The sequence below is a fragment of the Chrysemys picta genome, chromosome 2, assembly GCF_011386835.1.
Source record: "Chrysemys picta bellii isolate R12L10 chromosome 2, ASM1138683v2, whole genome shotgun sequence".
Taxonomy (NCBI): Eukaryota; Metazoa; Chordata; order Testudines; family Emydidae; genus Chrysemys; species Chrysemys picta.
In genome coordinates, this window is record NC_088792.1 from 168,903,345 (window position 1) to 168,929,092 (window position 25,748).

Consider the following 25,748-nt stretch of genomic DNA (forward strand, 5'->3'; position numbering starts at 1 on the left):
GTAGGATTCCATCTGGGTCAAACTAGAAGTCCATTCTATTTCCACTTGGAAAGCCCCGTCCTTCCATTTTCTTGATATAATCCTTTTTGCCACCATTAATCTTGGCTAATCTATATCCAAGTATCTTTGTCAAAATTTCTTTCACTTCTGAACTACCATTTCCTAAGTGTGCTGAGAGGGAAAGAGAGCACTTACTTTGAAGCATCAGTTATTGACAACTTCCAAAGGCAGGATACCATACTTAACAGATCAGTGACCTTGTCCGGAACTCTTATGTTCCTTAAAGGTACAATACCTGTGAGTGGGGGGGGGGGGGGGGGGGAATTTAAAAGGCAAAATTATAAGGAAGAAAAAATTAGTGAACAAAGCATAAATATAGCAGCTTTAAACAAAGCATATTTTTTTTTTTGCTGCAGTGGATATGCAGATGGGCTAGCAAGGAAGATACACTGGAGATGACTATAGTGAGTGAGAATGTATATCATAGAATCATAGGACTGGAGGGGACCGCAATAAGTCATCTAGTCCAGTTCCCAGTTTTACTTTTCTTTAAGTCTTCCTGTATTTTCTTGGCCAAGTTGTTTTTTGACAATGTATGTGGAGTCCTGAGGAGGATTCTTAAATATAAACTGGGTATCTTGAAAGAGTTACTGACACCTTAGCATGTAGAAATTGTAAGCTATCCATATCCCTCCATATTTGTGCTGTTCTGGTCAGGCACCTTAGTTCTTCTGACAGTGCCTCACTTCCAGTTACTTTTCAGATGTTATATGGGGGGAAAACATTAAAGATATAGGGTTTAAGCCTTGCCAGTACTTGGGGTTACCCTCGAGTGAGCCTATGGTAGCCAACAACTGAGGTAACTGCACTGAGCAAGTCCCAAGCATAGATAAAGAAAGCCATGCTTTGTACTGATTGAATTCATCCCCCTTTCAAGTCCACGTTGGGGTTTGCACTGATATATATTAACCAGTTGCTAGCCATCAGTGGCTGAATTCCTAGTATATACAAGGCCTGAGACACTAGAAGGCTATGAAGTGTCTCAGATCTGTCATGAGCATAATAATAATTTACATGTAGATAGCATATGTCATCCTGACAGACTATTAACAAAAAATAGACCTATTCAAATGCAGCCATCTTTCAAATGGAAGGCAGCAACCAACTGGGTCACACCAAACTGCACAACAGTTTTCACCAAGAATACAGTAGCAAACTCCTATTCCAAGCACACACATCCAAGGGTTCTGAAGTCTCTTCTGAAAGACCCACATATAATAAACTGCATGAATTCAGTTTTCCCAAAAGTGATGGAGGCCCAAGTCAACCTCGATATTATTTATTACTATAAATAGCAAAGACTGCTGTGCCTTAAAGAAATCCAGATGGATGAACTTGAAAATAAGTCAGCTATAGGAATATTGCATATTGTGAGTGGTTTGTGAAGGTGGGAATGGAGTCCCAACACCAAATTATGAAAGACAATAAGAATGGAAAATGGCATCCTCTTCTTGAAGTGTATTATTGGTATATGTCATATTCAGGGAGGCCAATTAAATTGTACCACACACACTTCCTGTGGAGATTGTAACAATTGGGTCTGAGGAACAAAATGTAGAGGTTGATGTGAAAATCGTCTGAGATTGTTTTTTTCAAGGTTTAGGAATGTTACTTTTGCGGTATTAGAACAGTTCTGGGACGAATGAGGTCAGTATGTCTTTATTCCTTGTTGCTTTATTCTTTTAGCCTGAAAGATTGCTGTGAAGGCCATGCACTCATATTTTGTATTCCCAGAGGCACTTTGAAGCTTGGAGATAAGAACGAGGTAGATGGTTATACATATTGTAAGACTCTATTTCTTGCACTGGTTTGATTTCATAGACAGCAGCCTGAAGTTGGCTCAAAAGGTTCTTCATCTTGTTGGTTAATAGTATTTCTTCATGCTTGGTTTTGGAGTCGAGGCAATCAGCAAGGTCAGGGCCAGATAATATAGATGTCACTGTTGGCCTGCAATATAAATGTCAGATCCAAGAAAGTTTAAATTAAGATGAGGGTTTCCAAATCTTGCAATACTGATAGCCACATGGGCAGCTACCCTGTAGCTTGGTGGCCATACCTGTCCTACTTTATAAGTGGGCATGTTTTAATAAAAAAACATTAATGCATGCACATGACTGTATGTTTAATAAATGTATCTTGCTAGATGGCTAGAAAATGCTGCTTGTTTGTAACAAAAATCTGCTGGTGATCATCTTTGTCTTCACCCTGCAGCTGTTCGGAGATGGTGGCTTTGGGTCAATTTTTAGGATATTACATTTATCCTTGTGCTGGATTTTTGACATACTGGGATTAGGAGCATACAATGTATTTTATAAAACCCACCTTTTAGGATTAACATGTGTTTTTCAAATCCATATGTTCTCACGCTCACCTGGAGTTTTGAGTTTGTCATATGCGCACCAAAATGCCACTGGGAATATCAAGCTAACTGGCAAAACTTAATGGTTTTGTAATGAAACTAGAAAGTTTTCTCACCTCCAACAGACCCCCATCCCTGCTTCTTTCTGACCTCCTTCAGCTCAATCTTCTCATATTTTTGCTGGCAGCCAGACAGCCTGCTCTCCATATCTATTGTTTGCAGATAAGCTGACAGGTATAGCCTCCAATCTCTGTGGCACTTTCTGGGGAACAGGGAGCCTGCTCACCCCTCCATTCAGCAGCAGTGGGACCAAGAAAGACTCCTTCTCTCACTGTTGGGTGGAGCTTTACCACATTCTGGACCTGAAGCACCCAGAATGCAATTCCTGATAAATAGAGGGAATGCTTCAGTTACCTTTACCATGCAGTGTAGGCTGGGACATCTCAAATTCAAGGCACTATCCATTTGTGGAACTGGAGCTGTTTTTAATACACTGCTGCTGAATGAAGGAGCAGGCAAGTCACCTGCTCAAAACCTAGCAGACAGGGCCGGCTCCAGGCACCAACCAAGCAAGCTTGTGCTTGGGGGCGGCAGATTGTACGAGGGTGGCATTCGGCACAATCCTAGGGTGGCACAGACGCTTTTTTTTGTTGTTGTTGTTCCGCTCTGGCCACCCTGTAGGGGGCAGCGGTTGCAGAGGAGGGGAGCGCCCTGCAGCAAGCCCGGCAGGGCAGCCCGCGTCCTTCCCTCCCAGCCGACCGCGGTGCGGAGCCCTCCTGGCAGGCGGCTTGGCAGTTGGGGCCACTGACAGCGCCCCACTGAAGCCCTGGCCGCCGCCTTCCCTCTCTCCCCGCGCTCTCTCCCCCACTAGCCGGGGGCACCAGCGCAGGGAGTCCCCCTGCACTCTGGCTCCGGCCGCGCTGCAAGTTTTTTTTTTTGCTTGGGGCGGCAAAAAAGCCAGAGCCAGCCCTGCCAGCAAATGTTTGTGGATGTAGAAAACAGGTTATAATTGATCTCACAGCAAATGAAGGAGCTGGCCAGCTGACTGAGCCCCAAATACATTAAGAGGGGAAGGGAAGCAGGGAGAACACAGGCTGCTAGATTTCTCCTTACACAGAAGAGTGCAGCATACAAAAGGTCCTGGGTCAGCTGAAGGAAGAGAGTGCGGGGATCATGCTGAGGGGAGAAGGGATGCTTGAGTGGGTCCTCTTCAGAGTTTACACAGACCTCTAGTCTAGATTTATAAAGCTCTAGATCAGGTTCACAAAACATCTCTTGGTGGTGTCTTGAAAATCTGGGCAAGAGGTTTGTGGGAACCCATCATGAAACCTGGATTCACCTAAATTTTCAAATTGATTCTGAAGTCTTGCAGTGCCTTAATTATAGCGGCATTGTTTTATTTATATTTATGGGGTTTTCAAATATACTCATCATTGGTCTAACTCTGCTCCCATTGGTGTTGACTTTAGAGGAAGCATTTCGGCCAGCACTGAGCATTTTTGAAGAGCCCATCTTTATTTATTATAGCATGTCATTGTCAATTACCTCTCATTTAGTGAAAACTTTGGAGTAGATCCTCAGCTGGTGTAAGTCATTGGCACACCTCCATTTAGAAATGTTTACCTTGTGATTGTTTGTAAATTTCGTTCTTGGTATGTTTATGGTCCTGTAAGCATTCTACTGGGATTTATATGATGGGACTCCCTCTGTCATTCTGCAGGAGTTCTTCATTCTGCAGGCATTCCATAGTTTTGAAGGACTTCAAATCTTGAGTAAAATGAGTTCCCTGATGTGTCCCAAGAGAGATGGTTGACTGGTCTGTGGATGTAACTTTGTGACATTGCTCCGTATTCTGAGTTAATGCTTACGCACCATATGGTGCATTGTCAAGTTTCATTGTGTTTATCCAGATCTTAATAAAAAGAAAAAAAGGGGGAAGGGGGAGAAAAAGAAAAGCACATTTTCAGACCCAGTCTATTTCCCAAACTAACAAATGTCTGGGGAATTTGTTTTTAATGTAAACTTGCACAATATGTAGCAATAATCCCCAACAGTAGCATTAGGCTAGAACAGGGATCAGCGCAAGCAACTCTGAAAACACCCCAGCTTCCTTTTAGTAATGATGAGCATGGGGTGCAGCCATTTATTCCCTTGTTCAGTAGGAGCTTCTGTGGTGCTAGTACATAAGTATTACAAGACAACATTATGAAAAACTAAGGGAACAGAAAGACTGGAAAGTAAGATGGGAAAGAATAAAAAAGTAATCCATTTACTGGAGACAAGTAGTTGCCCCTCACCCTGTGTTTTAAATATCACAAGAAATTCAAGGAACAAAATAAACAGCTCACTTAGAGCACATTTTGCACTCAAGTTTAATTTCTTCCTACTGTGTTCATTACCAAGCTGTTTAGTTTCTTTAGGCAGGATGGTGGGGGGGGGGGGGACCTTTAAAAAGAGTCATTACACATGGAAATCAATTTCCACTAATGTAGTCTTAATACAGGATAAGTGCTACTGAAAACCATTTCTGCATGTATATGTAAAAAGATCGTGTGTGTGTATATATATTTATTCCTATAGAGAGAGAGAGAATATAAATGTATCCCTCTTCCCCCACCTTTTCTGTGTCGCTTGTCTTCTAAGGCCTCCATTCCGCAAATAAATTACCTTGGGTCAGCCCCTGTGCCCACTGAAGTCAGGAGGGCTCTGAACAGGTGCAGGGGTCAACCCACCCAGATCCAGCTGAAAGATCAGGCCTGCAAAGACTTATACGTGTGATTAATTTTATAGAATCATAGAATATCAGAGTTGGAAGGGACCTCAAGAGGTCATCTAGTCCAACCCCCTGCTCAAAGCAGGACCAATTCCCAGCTAAATCATCCCAGCCAGGGCTTTGTCAAGCCGGGCCTTAAAAACCTCCAAGGAAGGAGACTCCACCACCTCCCTAGGTAACGCATTCCAGTGTTTCAGCATGTGAGTAGTCCCATTGCCTTCGATAAGCTCACCCCCAATGCATTCAATGACCATACTCACATGCATAAAATTAAGAAGTGTGTAAATCTTTCCAGGATTTGGGCTTTAGATAATGAGCTCTTGGTGCACTGAATCTTCATATGTTCATGTTTGTAAAGTGCCTAACACACTGCACCTAGCCCTGACTGAGTACTCTGGGTGCCGATATCATCATTCTATAATACAAACCATATTTTTATTCTTTCTTGGGAAGTACCATTGTCTGCAGAAATAACATCAGAAGTGGTTCATTTATAAGACCTGTGACAAGTTTGTTCCTACAGATATTTCTCCCCCTTTTTATCTTAGCCTGAAACAGATATTGAATAAGCAGTAGTTTAACTAAAGCATAAATGTAAATTTTAAAAAGATGGGAGTTACATCAGCTCCTACATAGCTAACACACATTAATTTTCAGTTGTAGAATGTGAGTTAAAGGAGTTATTTCAAACATGGTAGAGAATGCGTAATTGTGCCCCTTTTGTATGGAATGACTAAAGAGTTGTAGACCACCAGTTGCACAGAGTTCAAAAAGGGCTTCACGGGTCCTAATGATGCCAAAAGCCATATTTGTAACTGTTTGATAAAAATAATCAAAAGACTTTCCCACAATGTGCCTGAGGCAGGAGTAGGAGAAGGAGGTAGCCTAGATAACTGAACTGGCAACCAGATATCCATCACAAAAACACAAGCAAAAAAGGAGTTCACGTCAAGCACTTTGGGTCAGAAATCTAAGCTGTTCTGATGTAACCAAGCTGTTACCATGGGGGAGTCAGGTGTGGGTAACAAATTGGGTTCTCAGACACACTTTTAAATTGCATCATTTAGTTCTTACTTGAAAAATAAAATACTCTCTGAGGTAGGGTTGCCACCTTTGAAATGCAAAGCAAAAGCTTCCCCTCCCACCCCCAAAAAGGCAAGCCCACCACAAACCCAACCCCCAGTTACATGGCAACTCCACAAACCCCACTTCAACAGCCACTTATGGTATCTAGATCAGTAGTCTCCAAACTTTTTTGATCGCGCACCCCTATCAGTAAAAAAATGTTGAGCACACACCCCCTGCCGCGCCGGCTCTACCATTTTTGCCAAAGCAAGAAAAAAAAAACTGCTCGGACTCCCACCCAAACTGCCGAAGCAAAGAAAAAAGCACTCCTGCCACGCACCCCCAAGGATCCTCTTGCGCACCCCACTTTGGAGACCACTGATCTAGATAACACATACCGATAAGATAGATAACATTGCACGTCTCCTCACTCTCGAGTGACTCAAACCCTCTCTCACATGCACGTGCAGTTCGCTTGTGTGTTGGTGGGCAGACAGCTACTGTATTTTCAAGAGTTTTGATCTGTTATCGCCTAAACTGCGGAAGTGGGAACACTGCAGCATCTTTAGCTGGACACAGAAACTTTTAACATTAGATATCCCAGTGTAGTGTGATAATAATGCCAGATTAAATTATTTTTCTGGAACCTGGCAAATCCATTTAAAAAAAAAAAAAAAAAAGCCCACCAAGCCAGTCAAATACTGGACAGGTGGTAACCCTCCTCTGAGCCAAATCCTGCTCATGCAAACAGTCTCACTAGCTTTAATGAGGCTCTTCACATGAGTAAAGAAAGCAGGATTTCACCCTTTATTCAGTTTTTTAATTTTTTAAGTAGCAAAATCCTAACTAGTCCAGTGTCATTTTCTGTTATATACCCTATGTGGAAAGCAAAATAACTATCATTTCCATCTTTTCAGATCTTTAAGCCTCTTGAAAACTCCTACATGAGTCCATAAAACAATTTGCATTAAGGGAAGGGAATATTAAGGACCTTACTACATGAGTCATTTCACTGATTTCGCTCGAGCTACTCACATAGCAAGGTGCTACTCAGCATGAGACTGGATGGCATTGGATCCTAAAGTTGTGTTGTCAATCACTGACATATCAGACATTTAAAAAAAACCAAAAACAACCTTAGGTACACGTGTGCTAGATTTCATACTGTTCTGGAGTCCTCCCTATAACCTGACAAACAATATTATAGAAGTGCCTCTCTCAGCACCAGAGTTAAGGAATTGGTTTTGCACTTCAAGCAGGGATTCTATCACTTTGCTACATATGAAGAATATAGTATCCTCCCCAAAATTACACTTGCTTTTGGGGCACAAATAATTTTTTTGAAAATTTTTACAAGTAAAACAATAATTTGTTTGAGTTAAAATTACTTTAGGGGATAAATTTCTTAAAAGATAATATTTTTAAAGTCCATATTTTTGTCCCAAATGATCTTAGTAATGGAATAGTACAAACATTGCATATAGTTAAACTCATTAAAATCTAGTGAGTAGGCTACATTGAAATTTGTTTTATTTAAGGATTAGTGATCATCACTGTTGGGGAAATAGAACAGGGGGGCCTTCTTTTTAATAGCCAGAGCTTTGAATCTGAAGGCCCCGAAATAAACCTTCCAACACAGATCTGTTATGCTTACTGCCTTTACACAGAGTAGTACAGGCCTTAGCCTGAGCAAGACTGCCAAACTCGGTCAAGGGTAATGACCAGAGGAGGGGGGGGAAGAAAAACACAGAACATTGCTAAAGGCTACAGCAAGAAACTGCTTTAGCAACATAATAACCGCAAGTTTATGAAACCGCTCGAAAAATAGAATATCCGCTTACATTAAGAAATTGCTTTTGCAAAGAGTTAATCATTCTTGCAGTTGCAGCTATCTGCAAATTAACCAATCATAGATCTTCTTTTAGCGTCCCATGATAACCCCCACCCCTTAACCCTTTACCGAAACCCCCCGGAAAATAATGTGTGCCTTGCCGAGAAATGTACCCAAACTGGTGCCAAGTACCACCCCTGGGGAAAACCGCCAAGCACCCCTCTACCCAAATAAACACCCACTTCTCGGAAAATAATGAGGAAGGTACAGGGAGGGGGGGACTGACCCCAACCCCAGTTTCTTAACTCATGACCCCAGTTTCTTAACTCGTGACGTATTGTTTGTACTTTGCTTGCAGTTTAATGAAATAAAAACCCGCCTGCGAGCGGCCCTCGGGGTGTCAGTTTTCAAACTGCACCCCAAACGCGTTTGGTACGTATTGCAATAAAGGCCTCAGGCTCTGAGTCTGTGAACTAAAATCAGTGCGTGGGTGATTCTTTCCACGACATCACTTACCATTTTTCTTCATAGCTGAAAATTTCTCCTTCAGTAGAGGCTGAAAGGTAATTTTTCTTCAGAGAATTCTAAGAAATTCCCTCTTTAAAAATGCCTGCCATCTCCCATTGTTCTTAATGGGATTGGAGCTACAGCTGCCCTTCATAAAGGTGCCGTGTTTCAAAATGGCTACTGCCTCCCATTGTTCCCAGGAGGAGTGAAGTCAAACTACCCTCAGCTAAGATGGTGATGACAGCATAGAGAGCCACTGATTCAGTGGAAGGTGCTTTGAGGAAAAAGAATGGGGGGGGGGCGGAAAAACCTGTGTCTTTAAAAATCAGTTTAATTTAATCTGGAACTACAAACGTGTATGTACTAATCATAATTATAGGTTTATTCTCTGGCATCACAACAGGGCAGAGTTAACATCATTTGGGTACCTTACCGTGCATTTCTGTACCCTAACATGTTTAGATTTCTTTTAAGTAATTCATAATTATCCCCAAAATTAAGCATTAAAAATGGAAGAAATTCAAACATCCCTATAATGTTACTTGTGCAGAACCCTGCCTCACTCACTGCGCATCTTCACCAAATTCACTAAGAACTTGATCCAAACTCCAGTTAATTCAATGGAAAGGATACCCTATATGTAGCACTATGTAAATAGTTAGCTATGTGATTGTTAATTAATTACTTAAAAATACTAAAAAAATAAAAAACAAAACATTTCAATATGCTTCACAGGCAATAAATATAATTTCCAAAGACATATCATCATATAATTCATAATACAAAACTAGAAGACTCAAAAGCACCTCTTCTCAGTGGTGCGTATTTTGTTGCCAAATTTCAACATTCTAATAAAGCCATTTTATTGCTAGCGCTGGTATTAAAAAAAAGAAGTAGAAAGAAAGTTGTTGGCCAAATATATTCTTTCTTATGGTTCCTTTAACCTTAAAACCTGATCACAATGAGACAGAGTCAATGGGGTGCCATATACCCTAATGGCGTTACATAATAGCTGAACTGTTCTTGCTTAAATGAAATAATAATTCATGCAGACACTAAGAGTGGAAAATTTCAGCCAAATCTGCAAAGTTTGGGAAAGTTGCAAGCTATTGAAAAGCCTGGGGTTAGAATGGGAAAGCTTACACAACTGAATGCTCTAGTCTCTCCACGGTGGGATGGCATAACATTTAGAAACGCATTCCAGTTAGTCAAGACATTAATTTACATACATTCTGCCTAATGGCAAAATTTCTGATGATGGTATTACTATTATGAAAGGGATTTTGACTGTATCATAAATGTTCTCTGTGATATGGCTGTTGGGAACCATAGAAAATGCATGTTCTGTGGAGATGCACATTTTCAAATGGAGTTTCTAATGGAAATTGAAGGCAAAGCCCAATGATGTTTGAATGAAAAGCAGTATTAGTACAGAAAGCATGGCAGCATGAATTTCACTGCTTCCCCCTTTCATTTTCCTGTCGCTTTCTGCTGGTACACATATAGACAGATATAGGGGAAGGATTACTATGATCAGATTCCCTGCACTAATCCCCCATAGCTGCTTCAGCTATATGACATTATGTAACTGTGCCCTGGTACTACTTTGGCTGATTGCAAACAACCCTTGCCAGGTGTACTCAGTGCTAGGAGGAAACTGGCTGTGTTGGATTTGGATGGTTAGATGTTTTCTGAGATCACCTACAAACAAAATTCTAATTATAATGGGAATCTATCCAGTATGTCACGGCAATAATGTATGATTTGTTTTCTTTATAGCTATAAACATACCTGATTTGTGCTGATGTGCAGTAAATGGGATCACAGACAAGCAGAAACTTTGATGACTCATACTCCAGGTTCCCTGCTCATTATGGGTAGTAGATGAGTTCTTATGAACACTGGGGCAGGGCTGTGCAATGTACCCAAAATATAATTATGAAACAACAATTTCCTTTTGTAGAGAATCCCCCACTGGATCTTAAAATCTTCAAAGGGACTTTCTCTTTCAATGAGCCTTATCAATCTCAACTCTCACAAAACCCTTAGATTGAATAGTGTTGTGCTATCTGTGCCCAACTAAGGGTCCCAGGAGTCAGACAGATGTACCCCATACACATAAAATGAAGTAGACTGCAGCCACCTGACTTCCCAAGCCACAGATGAGCACTGCATGTTGGGATCAGAGGTTCCCATGGGCCACAGCACCTTATTAGAAACTAGGCAACTGAAGCTCCATTGTAGAATTCTCTGGGCCATATATGCACTGCAAGCTGCACTTCAGCTGCCTCTTGCATAGAGTTCCCATCTTCTCTATATGATAGTAAGCATACACACACTATTTTGGCCCTTTTGGGGTATGGTGCCTAGAAGGGGCCTATTGTATTTGGACCCAGCACAGAAGGAGCAAGACACAGAGGGAGCTTATAGAAACATAGCTTGTCTGTTGTGCTTGCTTTATTTTTCTGACAGCAAAACTGAAACAAACATGAAAGTGAGGCTTTGCACTGGGGAGTGGGAAGTGCTCAAACATTTAAAAGGACAGGACATCATATTACGTTCCTCCACACTATTTTTAAAAACTTTACAAAAGCATAGACATTGTCATTTATATGGCTAACACAAGACACTGTATAACCTAACTATAAATTGAGCGGTGGACTACCACAGACTCTTAAATTGCAAGGGATAGTTCTGACCTGGAATAGCTGCTCACTAACGACACAATTTATCAGTCCAGGTGCACAACTGGTTTTCACACTCTCTTGGGATAATATGGCGATGTGTGTTTGGGGGGGGGGGGGTGGCAGTGTCCTGAACAGGAACAGTCTGTGGTAAGGAATCAACTAGATCTAGTATGGAATCAACTGGATCTGATATCAAAGTTTCTCCCAACAAGTCATCGAAATTAGGAGTTGTCATGGAAAGAGGTTCAATCAGAGGAACAGAGTCCTATTGGAACGTCCCTGGACTTCAGTACTAGTTGAGGCTGCAACTGGTACATATTTCATTTCCATAAAATACCATCAGATGTTTTGTTTGAGGTAAAACTAAGTCCCTTGCATTTTACAAGTTCTCCAAGTACCCCTTTCACTCCAGAACTGTAGTTAGGAGCCCACACTAAGTTTCTGACTTGAAAAGAATGATGCCAAGTCTCACATCATCATTCGCTTTGCATAGCTTGAGATTTGACTACATGAGAGGCAACATCAGGACATAACAGATCCCTACAGGTACGCAAAGATCACTTCAAGAAAAACGTTGTAGATGACTCCTGGGTAGTAGCATGTCGTATGTTCCTGTAAACAAGCAAGAAATTGTCTAATTTCTACTGATGACTCAAAATAGATGTGTTAGCTCTTAAGCATACCTTAAGTGTTAGTACAAAGCATTCCACTAGTCTGTTTGTAGCAGGGTGTTATGGAGCAGAGCATATGTGCTGAATTTCATTTGAAGCTAGGTGCGAAGATGTCCAATCGTCTTGGTAGCTGTAGCAGATGTTATTCTGAAAACTTCTGGCCATTTCAATTGGGCATTGACTACAACCAAAATCATATAACCTTCTAAAGGTCTGGCAAAGTCCACATGAATACCTGTGCAAGGAGTCTGCAGCCACAACCAAGGATGTAGACCAGCTGGGCCAAGATCATGCTGAATTTCCTGACACATAGTCCTCTCAATATCTTTGTGGATCCCCAGCCACCACACATGACTCCAGGTTTTGGCCTTCATATGTACAATACTTCACCTTCGTGAAGAGCTTCCAAAACTTGAGATTGAACTGATTTCAGAATGATCACTCGCATTCGCCGTAAGCTGCAACCATGATTCACAGATATTTCACGTTGATGTGACAAGAATTGTCTAAATGAGGGATTCATATGATCCAACACAGTAACGTGTAGTACCTCTCCCTTCACAAGAGAACGCATATCATCCTTAGCAATTTCTTTGTTGATATCTGTGCTAGTGATGGGTAACCTATCCATTAAATTGAGAGAGAACACTTCATCTGAAGTTTCTTTGGGTTGAAGGGAGCTTGGACATGGCAGGCATGACAGCCCATCAGCATTGCTGTGCTGAGTCCCTTTATGAAATGGAATAGCATAGGAATGAGCTGAAAATAGTAATGCCCATCATTGCATACAAGCAGCAACTACTGACAGAATTCCATGTTTCCATCCAAAAATAGAAAGTAATGGGTGATGACATACAGTAAGGTATGGAACTTCCAAATTCTGAAGATAATGCTGAAAGCTTTTTGTTCTATTTGTGCATAGCTGTTCTCAGGCTTAGTGAGTGTTCATGATGCAAAGGTAGTTGGTTTCTTCATACCATTAGGAAAAATGTAGGAAAGAACTGCATACACTCCATATGATGAGTCATTACAAGTCAATTGCAGTGGTAGCAAATCATCAAAGTGCATAAAAATTTTGACTGATGACAGCAGTTTCTTTGCTTATTTACCATAAATGAACACTCAGACTCATTAGTCCATTTCTATTTTTACTTTGCTTATAATAGTTCAAGTAAAGGTGTCAATACTGGTGCCAGATTAAGCAGAAATTTACCATATTAGTTAAATAGTCTTCAGAATGAACATAACTTTTGAAGATGATCCTCTTGATCCTTTTGTATAACAAGGATTGTGTTCAAATAGCATTTAACTACATTCAGTCCCTTCAGGATCTCATCCATCACTTTCTGGAACAGGGCAGGTACCAGTGTGATACCGAAAGACACCCTGTTGTAACAAAACAAGCCTTTTTGTGTGTTGATTGTGAGATATTTGCAAGATGCCAGATCATCTCCATTTGCAGGTATGCATTGAGCAAATCCAATTTACTGAAACATTTTCATTCACTAAGAGTAACAAACAAATCTTCAGTATAAGCTAGTGGACTTTGGTGTGCCCATAAAACTGGGTTCAGAGTCACTTCGAAATCTCCACAAATTCAAACAGAGCCATCCTTCTTGATTACTGGTACAATGGGTATAGCCCACTCATTGTATGTGAAACCAGTGACAAGACTTCGATATTCATTAAATGGTCCAAATGCTCTGAAGCCTCTGGTAGAAGTTGATAAGGCACAACTCTGGCTTTCAATATTTTTGCTGGCGGTCAGACTGAACAGTGAGCTTCACTGACAAGTTGCTCATCTGTCCAAGATCTTTTTCAAAAACGTTGGAGTGTATGTCCAGTATTTTTCAAAGATTTTCAGGTGCTTTCGTGATTGCCTTGATCTTGGTCCAGTTCACCTTGAGCTTCTCAAGCCAAGATCTGCCAAATAATGGTAGATACTTCCCTTCAATCACATACAAAGATAACACAACTGATTATCCATCTAATTGAACTTTCAACTGGAGTACCCCTTTTGGGACCTCCTTTCCCCCCAGTATAAGTCTTCAAAATTGTGGAGGTGGACAAAGTCTGGTGATAGTAGATGCAGAAATCAGTGAAACAGTAGCTCCAGTATCAAGCTCCATTCTTATAGGAACTCCTTCAATCAAACTTGTGACCCAGATGCCATCTCTGACTCCAGCTTCTGATAACACATGTAGTGTTAGATCTTGGTCAGTGTCAGTACAACTCTTGGCTTTTTCCACGTTATCAATTCCCAACTTCCATCCTTCTTAGGTTCATTCTTGGATGGATGATTACTCTGTGTTTCTGGTTGTTGAACTGTGATAAAAGTCACAATGATGTGCCCAGCAATCCTTCTAAGCATGCACAGTTTGTGCCAAATGGAAATTTCTTACATTCCCATGGTCCTCTGTGTTGCTCATTCACAAGTTGAACTTCTCGGTTCACACTAAATTCCAGAGAATCCTTCTCTGAGGTTTCCATTGCAACTGCTACGTTAACTGTCTTATTGAATATAAGTGCTAGTACAGTCAATAACTTCTTCTGAACCTGGTCATTGCATAATCCAGAAACCAACTGGTCACACAGGTCATCATTTAATGTTTGTCCAAATGACAATGCTCTGACAACTTCCTTAGAGCAGCAATGAACTGTGCTATCGACTCGCCACTTCTCTGATGTCACTGATGGAACCAATATCATTCTGCCATTGGGTAGGAGAAACTGTTCCTGCATTGCTGCAGTAATTGCAGCTTACATGGTAGTTCTGTACACAGTAGGAGACAATAGATCATGCAGCAGTCCATATACCTTCGGACCCATCACTGTCAATAAGGTTGAAACTCATCCATCAGAAATGGCGGTTTGCAGGTTACAAATTGCTCAAAACATTCATGGTACATCACCCATTTTTGCAGTTTTTGTCGAATTCACCAACACATCCCACAAAAGTTGCCATTTCTCTGCTCTCCTGTTGGACTTTGCACCTCGTGGATGTCTTCTCTGCCACGGAAAACCTGTTACTGCACTATCTGTGCTTGACCTGCCTCTTCTGGATCCATGTCAACTACAAATTTTTTTCTTTGCCTGTACTTGGTTTCTCTCTGCTGGCTATAGACCCTCAGCGCAGGCTAAGCTGTTTGTCCATTTGTCTACCTGCACCAGGTCAACCAAGAAGGCTGCTTGATTTCCACTCACTGCTTTGTTTTCAGATGCTCCAGGCAGCAGCCTATTCCTTTGTTCTATGTTTAATTGCCTATTTCCCCCCTCTCTAGCTGTCTGGTTCATATTGTCTCAGCAGCAAAAGCAGCAGTCTATCACCTTGTGCCTCTAGGTGAACTTTTCCCCCTTTTTACAGTATTATTTGCTTACTTTCTCTTGTTGTTCAGGCAATGGGAGCACTGGACATTCATGGGATAGAAATCTTCCATTGCCAAATATTATATTCAGACCCGGCAGGGAAGGAAATAGACACAGAGGGAACTGATAGAAACACAGCTGTCTGCTGTTCTCACTTTATGCTTCTGGCAGCAAACTGAAACTAACATGAAAGTGAGGCTTTGCACTAGGGTTGGGGGAAATGCTCAAACATTTAAAGGGGCAGAACAATCCTCAGCCCAATTCTGACTTGAGTTACACAGGTGCAACTTCCTTTGACTTTACAGTGAGTTGGATTCATTTAATTGGGGACAGAGTTTGGACCCAAGGGATTTATCATGCCAACATCAGTAACTGCCCTCCCTCTACAATTTATAAAGGCCCGTCTATTCTGTAAATCATTATGGCTATAATGTATTTATACCATTGAATATTTGTTGTAATTTGTGCCTTGTTTGTTGTACCTGTTATGCTTTAGACTGTAAGCTCCTCAGGGCATGGACTTATTTGTTTGCCACACTTCACATAATGTACAACAACATGTACATCAGTTGCACTATATAAGGATACTTTTTCTATTATACCCCCTTAAAAGCCATGGTTATATTACAACACTCCATTCTTGTAACTTCTTCATGTTGAAAATATCACATTATATTACTTTCCACTTAAAGAATTTTCTATGCAGCTGTGCAAAATAATTTTTAATCCTTTGAAGGGTTTCAATTAAGGGAATTTGACAGATATCTCCTGCCAGTTTTTATTTCCTCAGGATGAAACAATTAAATAGGCCTCAATGCCATAAATTTATAACATTAATGAAATTAAGTGTGAGTTAAGTGTCACAACTGAAAAAACACTTGCTAACGAGTTCATTTGTTCTCAGAGGGAGAGAAAGTAGAGTTCCCCAAAAGAACAGCAGAAATGGACCCACAGGATGTGTTGAGTATTTTGACAGAGTAACTCAAGTGCAAAGTCACCTAATTTAACCCAGAAAAACAGTAAAAGAAAAGATTGCAACAGTCAACGGCCTGGAGTGAGGTCACCAGCTAATCTGACTTCATGACAACAAAAGATCCTAGACTGATGAGAAAGTGTCCTCTGATGGAAGTCGGCATTCCTCTGCCTAAAATGAGCCTTTTAGGCTTAAGAAGGAAAAAATTGTTAGCTCGCCTCGCTTAGACATATCCCACAATAGCATGTGACCATCAGCATTCTGAAACCTTTTGTGGATTATATAATGATTAACTGACCATTCACATTCTAGAAATGTCACATTAGCAGCAGCAATCAGCTCCTCAGAGAGAAGGCAACAGAGTGTGAAACCTGAATTCAAGCAACAGAGGTTTGAAAGAATTACAAATAATTAGAAAGTCAGAAATAATTTGCAGTTGCTAGAAATGAAATTCAAGGTTTGTAATATAGCCATCATATTTAAGATGGTTTCTAGACAGAAAAAGAAAGTCAACTGGCACAGAGGTATTAGTTATCTATCATAATTTCCACCTTTTAAATGTTTTCATGGGGCTTCTGGTCATAAATATTTCTAAAGTGCAACCTGCTAACTCAAGCCAATCAATAATATACTGGAACCCTGCAGGTACTTAAGTTAGCAAAGCAGAGAACTCTTTCTTACTAACTATATCCCACTGGTGATTGCATCTGAGTGTGCAGTGCTACAACTAATAAATTAACAAGTCTTCCTTGTCTAGGACATGCATACCCTGGTATCAGAGTTTTATGTGGAGGATTGAATGTTTTACAACACAGTTGTCTTTTGTGAAAAAGATGCTCCCTCTACGCTGACAAAAACATGAACTTCTTACTGTAGATTTTCCTTAACTTTACAGGAGATCATCATTCTTAAAGCTGTCCACTCCAGTCAAAGTCTCTCTTGGAAGTTTCAAAGGCCTACCTTTTTCTTCCAGAAAAACCCAAGCTGTGATGTTTTGACTTTAAAAAAAAAAAAAAACCTCAGTAAACAGATGTGGACTTCAGATAGAATGAGCAATGCAAAGAACTGGCTTGGACTTGGTGTGTCCTTATATTTTTGGGGACTGATGGACCTTACTACACTTGCACTGTCTGGGAGTGCCAGGCCACTCACCAAAAGCCAGGAAGATAACCTGTCGGACAAGCTGCTACTGCATCAGCGAATGAAGAGGAGCTGGGTATGGAACCAGTTTTTTGTTCTTGAAGAATACACTGGAACCGATCCTCTGTATGTTGGCAAGGTAAGAACCATGAAATCGGAGGGAGAGGGGATATCAAACACAGAGAGAGAGAGAGCGTGTAAGTAAATGTGGCAAAACATGGGAAGTTTCCCCAAGTACCTATTCTTCCCTTCCTGTGGCAATGAATTCATCCGCAGCTAATTTACTTCAGCTCCTGAGTGCTTTTGACTGGTGTCACCTTGAACAGGGAAGAATGTCTGTTTTGAGAAGCTATCAATGTGTTTGCCTATTTCAGAAAGATACACTCTAACAATTGTCAGTTGTAATTGGGGTAGAAAATCTGCAACAGACTTTCGAGGGACCACTAAAGTGTCAAGGCAAAGCAAGGTTATATTGACATATGAGGATTAGGGAAGAAAGAGAGGGCTTATGATCATGCTTCTGTCTGTGATCAAATCTGGTGTTAAAGCTAAAATTTACAATTGAATAAGAATAACCAGTGGCTTGTGAAAAGCAAGACTTCAAATGATTTTCTGTTGACTTCTACGGTCTGAATCTCCTCTCATTTACACCAGCTTTACTACAGTGTAATTCTATTGATTTAAATGCAGCCAATGCCTGATCTATACCAGTGTGAGAGCAGGTCCTTAAATTCAAAGACATGGGGCCTGATTCTCCAGTAGTCTGCACCTTGTGTAGACTATTCCACCAGTACAAAGCCAGGGCAAAGCAGATGTAAAATGCTATCAAATCCAGTGGTGCAAGACGCTACACAAGATACAGGGTAATAGCGAATCAAGCCCATGATGTTTTCAGTCACAATTTACCTTTTGTCACACACTATAACCCACCCTCTCTGCTCCATTTTACCACTGCTTATCGAGACTGATGCGGATGAAATAATTTTGACCCTGCTGTTTTAGAAGTTTCAGCAACTAGCTTTGCTTCCAGCCTGTGTTGATTGCAGTACGTTGTAATTATAGTCTGAACAATACAGTTATGGTTTCCACACCTCAGGATGATCAGCTGCTGTGGTGAGGAGCACAATATAAATATAGATAAATATGATAGATTAATAGATGGGTAAGTAGATATGTAGAAAGATTACATTAGATTACATTATGGTTTTTACCCACATCATCAGGATTTGACATGCTGTATTAGGACCTGGGGAAAGTCAGACGTCTCTGATTCATTCTTTTCTTCTAAGTTTGCATCTTAGCAAACAAAATTTCAAAAGTCAGGGCCTGCTTTTGAATTGATTTATCGCTAGTAGTATAACTCCATAGGGTTCTCGGTTACATGGTGTAAAATCAAAATAATTCCACTGACTTCAGTGGAGTTCTTCCTGATTTGGTGTTCGTGTGACTAACACCAAAGCCAGTCCCATTGACTTCAGTGAAGTTACTCCTGATTGACACTGACGTAAATGAGTCGCCCTCGAGAGTCTCACCATTTTGGCTTCATCACACCACCGAACTTTTCTGTTCTTCGTCTCCATTTCTTTTGGAGTGAAAGGAGTTAAGATTTAATTCCCACATAAATCTTTGTTTAAAAATAAGGGACTGTGTTTTTTTTCTCAGTCACACCAGTGTAACACTGAAGTTATTTCAAATCTGCACTGGACACTTGGAGCAGAATCTGGGTTTAAATGAATATATAAAACTGGTTAATGTTTTTTGGGCCAGGTTGTGTAATTAACCACGTAAAAACTTAAATATAAAAAACTGTAGGCAAAATCCTCAGATGATCTGAGCTCCCACTCAGCATAGCTGAGGAAAGTGTGGCAAAGATGATTCTAAGCTACCTTTCTATCTGCCTTGATCCTAGGATCTGCCCTTGACACAATTCAGAACAGACACAGGGCTGCTCTAATTTATGCCATGTACAATGGCCCTCTGTGCATCGTTCTGGTGGCCAGAGATTGCTGGAGTGCACATTTTGTCAATGCTCCCTTCCTGATGGAAGGGGGAAGAGTGAATACCAAAAAGCCAGTTATATTGGTTTTACACCATGAAGTGTTCCCCTGTAACAGGGAAATCCCTTGCTGCTTCTTTAGAACAGCATTCTAGTCCCCTTTGTGCCACTGGAGCAGCACCAAGGAGACTCAATCTACGCTGCGGATCTTGTCGGCTATGGAAAATGTGCCTCATAGTTAACTGAGAAATATAGGGAAAGTATCTTTTGGGCAAGAAAAAGGAAAAGATTCTCCAGGGCTTTAGTCAGCATAATGCTTGCTTTTTTCTGTGATGCCTGAAGTTGTCATTTAGAGGTTAGTTTCAAAGTGTTACATGGTGTTTTAGCTACATGACTCCCATTAAAGTTAAAAACTAGGTAGAGGTGAGTGGCCAATGTGATAAGTTAGGGAGACAAAAACTAATTTTCAGTGTCAGGCTTTTTCTGACTTCATCCAGTAACCTACAATGTTCCAGTGGTACAATGGTTCCAGAGGAGTTCAGGGCTCACTTCTTTGCACATACCATTCCTTCCCACCCCTGTTTTAGAGGTTAACAGGCATTTGAGCCTAGCAGCTGAACAAATGTGCAAGGGAGTGGGGAGGCCACAGGACACCTCCCACTGTGCGCCATTGTGCATCAACGCAGCACAGTTACACTCCCTCACAGCACCCCTGCATACATTAGCTTCCCTAAAGGGATGGAAGGGGCAGAGGGAGGTAGGGCCATGTCCCAGTGAGTGGAGCGGGTCGGCTGCACAAGGGAGCACATGCTGCGCTCCCTGAGGCACAGTTCCCGCCCTGAAATACCTCCTGGGGTGATTTCTCACTGCCCCTTACACAAGCCTGTGTCTATCAGACATGAATAAGCTCCTCCACAGGTTTTACCATCCTCCCCAAAGAAGACTACTCAGACTGACATGGTTAATGCTTTCTCAGGGGCCACCTGCTTCATCTCTCCAGTAGCTCATCTTTCCAAATAATCCAAATAAATTCCTCCCAGCTCCAAGCCTGCCACATGGCAGCATGATGCTGCAGCAGCCACAGCCCTGTGCCAACTTAAAACTGGATTTCCTTTCCAGGATAGTAACTGCTATACCGCACACACCTATTCGTAAAACTGCAGTGTCAGAGGATTTGGTTTGTCACTGCAGTGATATGAGCTTCCGTCTCTGCAATGGTGAAACGTGTTAGATTTATAGTAGTATAGGCTGAAATGATAGAACCTTTACTTTCAAAATGCTAAATGCATTGCAGAAGAACTCAGTTTCTTCACCCTATCCCCCCAAACATACACAATTCACTTTTATGCTCGTCCTCTTCGCTCTGTCTGGAAACAATAGGATATGAGATGAGTAATGCTAACAGCAGTTTTACGGCATAACAGCTAGCCTGCTTGGGACACAGTACTCTTAACACACAACTGCAGAGTAGGAGACCCTCCATTATCCTAAAATTGTTATTAATTGACCAAATTTACACTATTGATTTCAAATCGGATTGTGTACAGGGGATATAATTTAGCAGTGAACTTGGCTCAATGTTTTTTTCAAGTCTCTTGAACATTACAGTGCTGCTTCCTATATTTTATTTTATTTACTATTTAATGAACACTTTTTTATTAATGTACCAGACACATCTCTTTCTCTCTGCCATAGCCAGTCAAATGTGACAGCTACATCTACCCAAGAGGTCATGCTAACACACAATACCAAACACCCTAAAAGAGTAGGAAGTGGCTAAGTAGTTCTGAATCAAAATTTACAAAAGTGTCGTCCTCCTGGAAAAGTCCCTCCCCCCTGCTCCTGCAGCTCGCTTACCCCATCTTCCATAGAGCAGGGGGGACACACGACTGGGCTCAGGATGGAGGGAGCTTGCTGGCAGCAGCTGCGTCTCAACAAGCTGATCTAATTAACAAGGCAGTGTACTTAAGAGTAGGGTCAGTATTCTTAAAGGGGAAATGCGCATATCTCTCTCTCTCATACACAGTGTGTGTCTCTGTCTCTGTCTGCCATGCCGTCTCCCCTCCCTCCATTCCTGCTGCCTTGTTGAGTGTGAGAGTTAACCCTTGAGGGCTCAGCCAATTGCTAGTTCATCATTTAGCAGTAAGGCATTCCCTGGGAAATATCCCACCCTCTGACTCCTCCACCTCAACCAAGCTTCACAATAATCATCACTGTGTACCAGTATTAAATTGTTTGTTTAAAACTTATACTGTGTGTGTGTATATTTGTCTGGTGAAAAAATTTCCCTGGAACCTAACCCCCTCATTTACATTAATTGTTATGGGGAAATTGGATTCGCTTAACATCATTTCGCTGTAAAGTCGCATTTTTCAGGAACAGAACTACAACGTTAAGTGAAAAGAACCGGAGTACTTGTGGCACCTTAGAGACTAACAAATTTATTAGAGCATAAGCTTTCATGGGCTACAGCCCACTTCTTCAGATGCATATATAAGCTTATGCTCTAATAAATTTGTTAGTCTCTAAAGTGCCACAAGTACTCCTGTTCTTTTTGTGGATACAGACTAGCACGGCTGCTACTCTGAAACGTTAAGTGAGGCGTTACTGTACTGGTAACAGTCATCTGAATTTGACTGCTTTGTTGATGCTGAATGTAGCTGGTTCTCCTGTTCTTCCCCCATTTAACTGATGCATCAGCTATGAAGTGCTAGTGTTCCAGGGAAATGTCAAGACTCCAAAGAACACCGTCCGATTCCATAGTAGCCGTAGCAGAGACCAGCAGCAAAGTGGTTAAATGAAATATCAATTACCAAACAAGTTCACTGTCACCATCTGTACCTTTAGGTTTTTCAGCATGTAATAAAGAGGCTCTGGTTGTAACTTTTAAACCAGTGTGATTCAGAGTAAAGCCACCAGAAGTGGATTTTTTTTAAGGGGTCAGGTGGTCTGTGGGGAGAAGGACCCGAAAATGTGCTTTAACACTTTTTAAAAGAAATAGAAAATGACCTGTTTTAATACACATTTTTCACATTGTGATATGGATTTGATTATAAAATAAATGTACTGCCTCAACAATGTAATTTCAATGTCCTTTAAAGGAAACACTAGTGATTGGTAGACCTCTATTTAGCTAACCTATATATTCTAAGCAGTTTTGTGAAGGCACTCCAATTGCAGCTACAGCTTTCCTGAATCAATCTAGTTATGATCTAAATTAATACGAAATGTCCACTGAATTCTATGGGGGTAGGCTCAAGGTCTGCAGAGGTCACACGTGGTACTCTGACCGATTAGGGAGAAAAATAGCCTCCAAAAACTTATAGAATCATAGGGCCAGATCCACAGCTGAGTGCAAATTGACATACCTCAGTTGAAGCAATGGGGCCACAGTGACTTACAATAGATGAGGGTCTGGCCCATAGGAATTAGAGACAGGTAGTATAAGGTGACTTAGTCCATCCCCCAACAAATCTGCGGTTCTTCTATATTGAAATGAGAGGTTATGTTATAATGTATATTTGTAGAATTTTAAATGTCCCTGAGATGGGATTTCACCACTTTCCTCAGCAGCGTATTCTTTTGACTAATAAATCTCACCATCAGGACTTAGTTCCTGCTTTTCAACCTAAATTTCTTCTTTAGTAATTTCATCCTATTGCTCCTATTTGTATCCATTTTATTATTCTAAACAATTCCCCTCCGCCCTTGATATTTGCTGGTGTTCAGTCCACTAGACCAATGCTGCTCCTGTTGGTCACAGTTCAGTGACACACTTACGTAGCCCTTCTCATCAAAATATTTATACTTGTGTAAAGTTAAGAAAGTGCTTAACTACTTTGTTGAAGCTGGGCTATTATGCCCACCATTGTTTATTCATCCACCAGTGTTGCAAATATATTTAAAAAAAAAACAATCAAGCTTGACTAACAAAAGCTATTCTTCATAAATCCATTCTGATTATTGTTCATGGTTCTATTATCTTCCAAATGCTTAGGGCCTGATCTAATGTGTTTCATTGATTTCATCAGGCCATAAGGCCCCAATCCAGCAAAGCATTTAAGAATGTGCTTAAATTGAAATTAAATGATTTGGTTGATCTTAATATTTGTTCTAATATTTCACTAGGGTTAGATGTTTAGCAGAATGGTAATGACTCGTGTACCTAGTTTTGAAGATAATTAGTACAACATTTACTTTTCTTCTGTATTTGGTTGTGTCTCCAGTTATCCACAAGTTCTCAGAACTGTTTACCAGTCATGCAGCAAATTCATTTGTTAATTCTATTTAAAACTCTGGGATGCGTTTAAAATCCACAGGCTATATACACAAATGTTCCAAACTGCTTGCCTTACCTGTTCTTTAATAATAGAAACAAGGTGGGTGAGGCAATATCTTTTATTGGACCAACTTCTGCTGTGAAAGAGACAAGAAAAGCTCTGTGGAGCTCTAATGCTTGTCTCTTTCACCAACAGGAGATTTTGTCCAATAAAAGCTATTACTTCATACACCTTGTCTGTCTCATATCCTGGGACCAACATGGCTACAACGCTGCAAACAACTTTCATAATAGCTACTTTATACTACCTGACTTATAACCTATCTGTCCAGCTTTATTTTTCTTGTTAGAGACAATTTTTTAAAGAAGTTCTGCCTCACAGCAATTATTGAGTAGTAATTCACTCCATTCCACTCCTCATTCACTAGTTGACCGAGGGCTGGTCTAGCTAGCTGTGCAGTGACATCCCATGTGGACACTGATACAGCATACTGAAAAACCTGGGGTGCAGCTTGGCAAACTTTCAGTGTGCGGTAGAAGTGTCCACGTGTGACGTTACTGCATGGCAAGTTGGTGCACTGTAGATTCACACCCTGGCTTGCTGGGTAGTAACTTGCTTTATAGAAAGCAACAGGGAGTCCTGTGGCACCTTTAATGCATGCATCCGACGAAGTGGGCATTCACCCACGAAAGCTTATGCTCCAATACATCTGTTAGTCTTAAAGGTACCACAGGACTCACTGTTACTTTTTACAGATCCAAACTAACACGGCTACCCCTCTGATACTTGCTTTATAGACAAGCCCTTACTGTATTTTCTCTCTAGTCCAGTACTTCTTTTGCCCATGGTGTATTTTATAAGAGACCGTCTCATTCCTTTTAATCCTCTTTAGAAAGTGTAAAGACATTCTGCACGTTTTTTGTCCTTATCTTTTCCCAAGCTTTAGCTCAGAGGTCCCCAAACTGTGGGGTGTGCCTCCCTAGGGGTCGCAGAGGAACAATTATGGGGGTGCAGCGGAGCCCAGGTCAGCCTCCATGTGGGGCGGAGAGGGAGCACAACCCAGTCTTGCTCTGGTGCCAGCCCCAGCCTCAGCTCCCAGTCCCACGCCTGGCCTCCCCCCAGCAGCAGCTCTGCACCTGGCTCTGGCCCCAGACCCACCCATCCCTCAAAGGGACCCTGGCAGCTCCGGTCAGCACTGCCGACCGGGCTGTTAAAAGTCCGGTTGGTGGTGCTAAGTCAGGCTAGTCCCTATCTGTCCTGGCTGGCACCACGCTGTGCTCTGGAAGCGGCCAGAATGTCTGGTTCCTAAGCAGGGGGGCCACAGGGCTCCACGCACTGCCCCCGCACCGAGCACTGGCCAATGGGAGCTGCGGGGACGGTGCCTGCAGGCGAGAGCAGTGTGTGGAGCCTCCAGGCCCCCCCACCTAGGACCCAGACCTGCTGGCTGCTTCCGGGGCACACGCAGTGCAGTGCCAGGACAGGCGGGCAGCCTGCCTTACCCCGCTGCACCGCTGACTGGGAGCTGCCTGAGTTAAAATTGCGCCCCACTTCCCTGCTCCAGCCCTGAGCCCCTCCCAAACTCAGAGCACCCTCCTGCACCCCAAACCCCTCATCTCTGGCCCCAGCCCAGAGCCCTCACCCCCTCCTACACTCCAGCTCCCTGCCTCAACCCACAGCCCCCTCCCGCACTCCAAATCCCTCGGCCCCACCCCTCCAGCCTGGAGCCCCCTCCTGAACCCCAAACCCCTTATCCCTGGCCCCAGACCAGAGCCCCCCACACACACCCCAAACCCCTGCCTCAACCTGCAGCCCCCTCCCACACTTTGAATCCCTTGGCCTCAGCCTGGAGCCCCCTCCTGCACCCCAACCCCCTGCCCCAGCCAAGTGAGTCAGGGTGAATGAGAGCGAGCCACCGAAGGAGGGGAAATGTAGGGGGAAGGGGGAGACTAGGGTGTTCGATTTTGTGCGACTAGAAATACCCCCAGCTGTGGCCCCAGCCTCAGCATCCTGACCCCTGTCCACTTCCCGGCCCAGCTCAGA

The 25,748-nt window shown here is 42.0% G+C and overlaps 1 protein-coding gene across 3 annotated transcripts in view; it reads left to right on the top strand.

Annotated features, from left to right (window-relative positions):
- CDH20 (cadherin 20) overlaps positions 1 to 25,748 on the top strand; it is a 158,600-nt gene that overhangs the window by 94,847 nt on the left and 38,005 nt on the right. For 2 of the 3 annotated variants that reach the window (XM_005300872.4, XM_065584823.1), the window contains exon 2: positions 17,188 to 17,571. The exons of the other annotated variant lie outside the window; for it this stretch is intronic. In XM_005300872.4, the coding sequence (XP_005300929.1) occupies positions 17,323 to 17,571 (249 nt within the window). In that variant the 5' untranslated portion in view covers positions 17,188 to 17,322. The remainder of the gene's footprint in view (positions 1 to 17,187; positions 17,572 to 25,748) is intronic. 3 annotated transcript variants of the gene reach the window in all.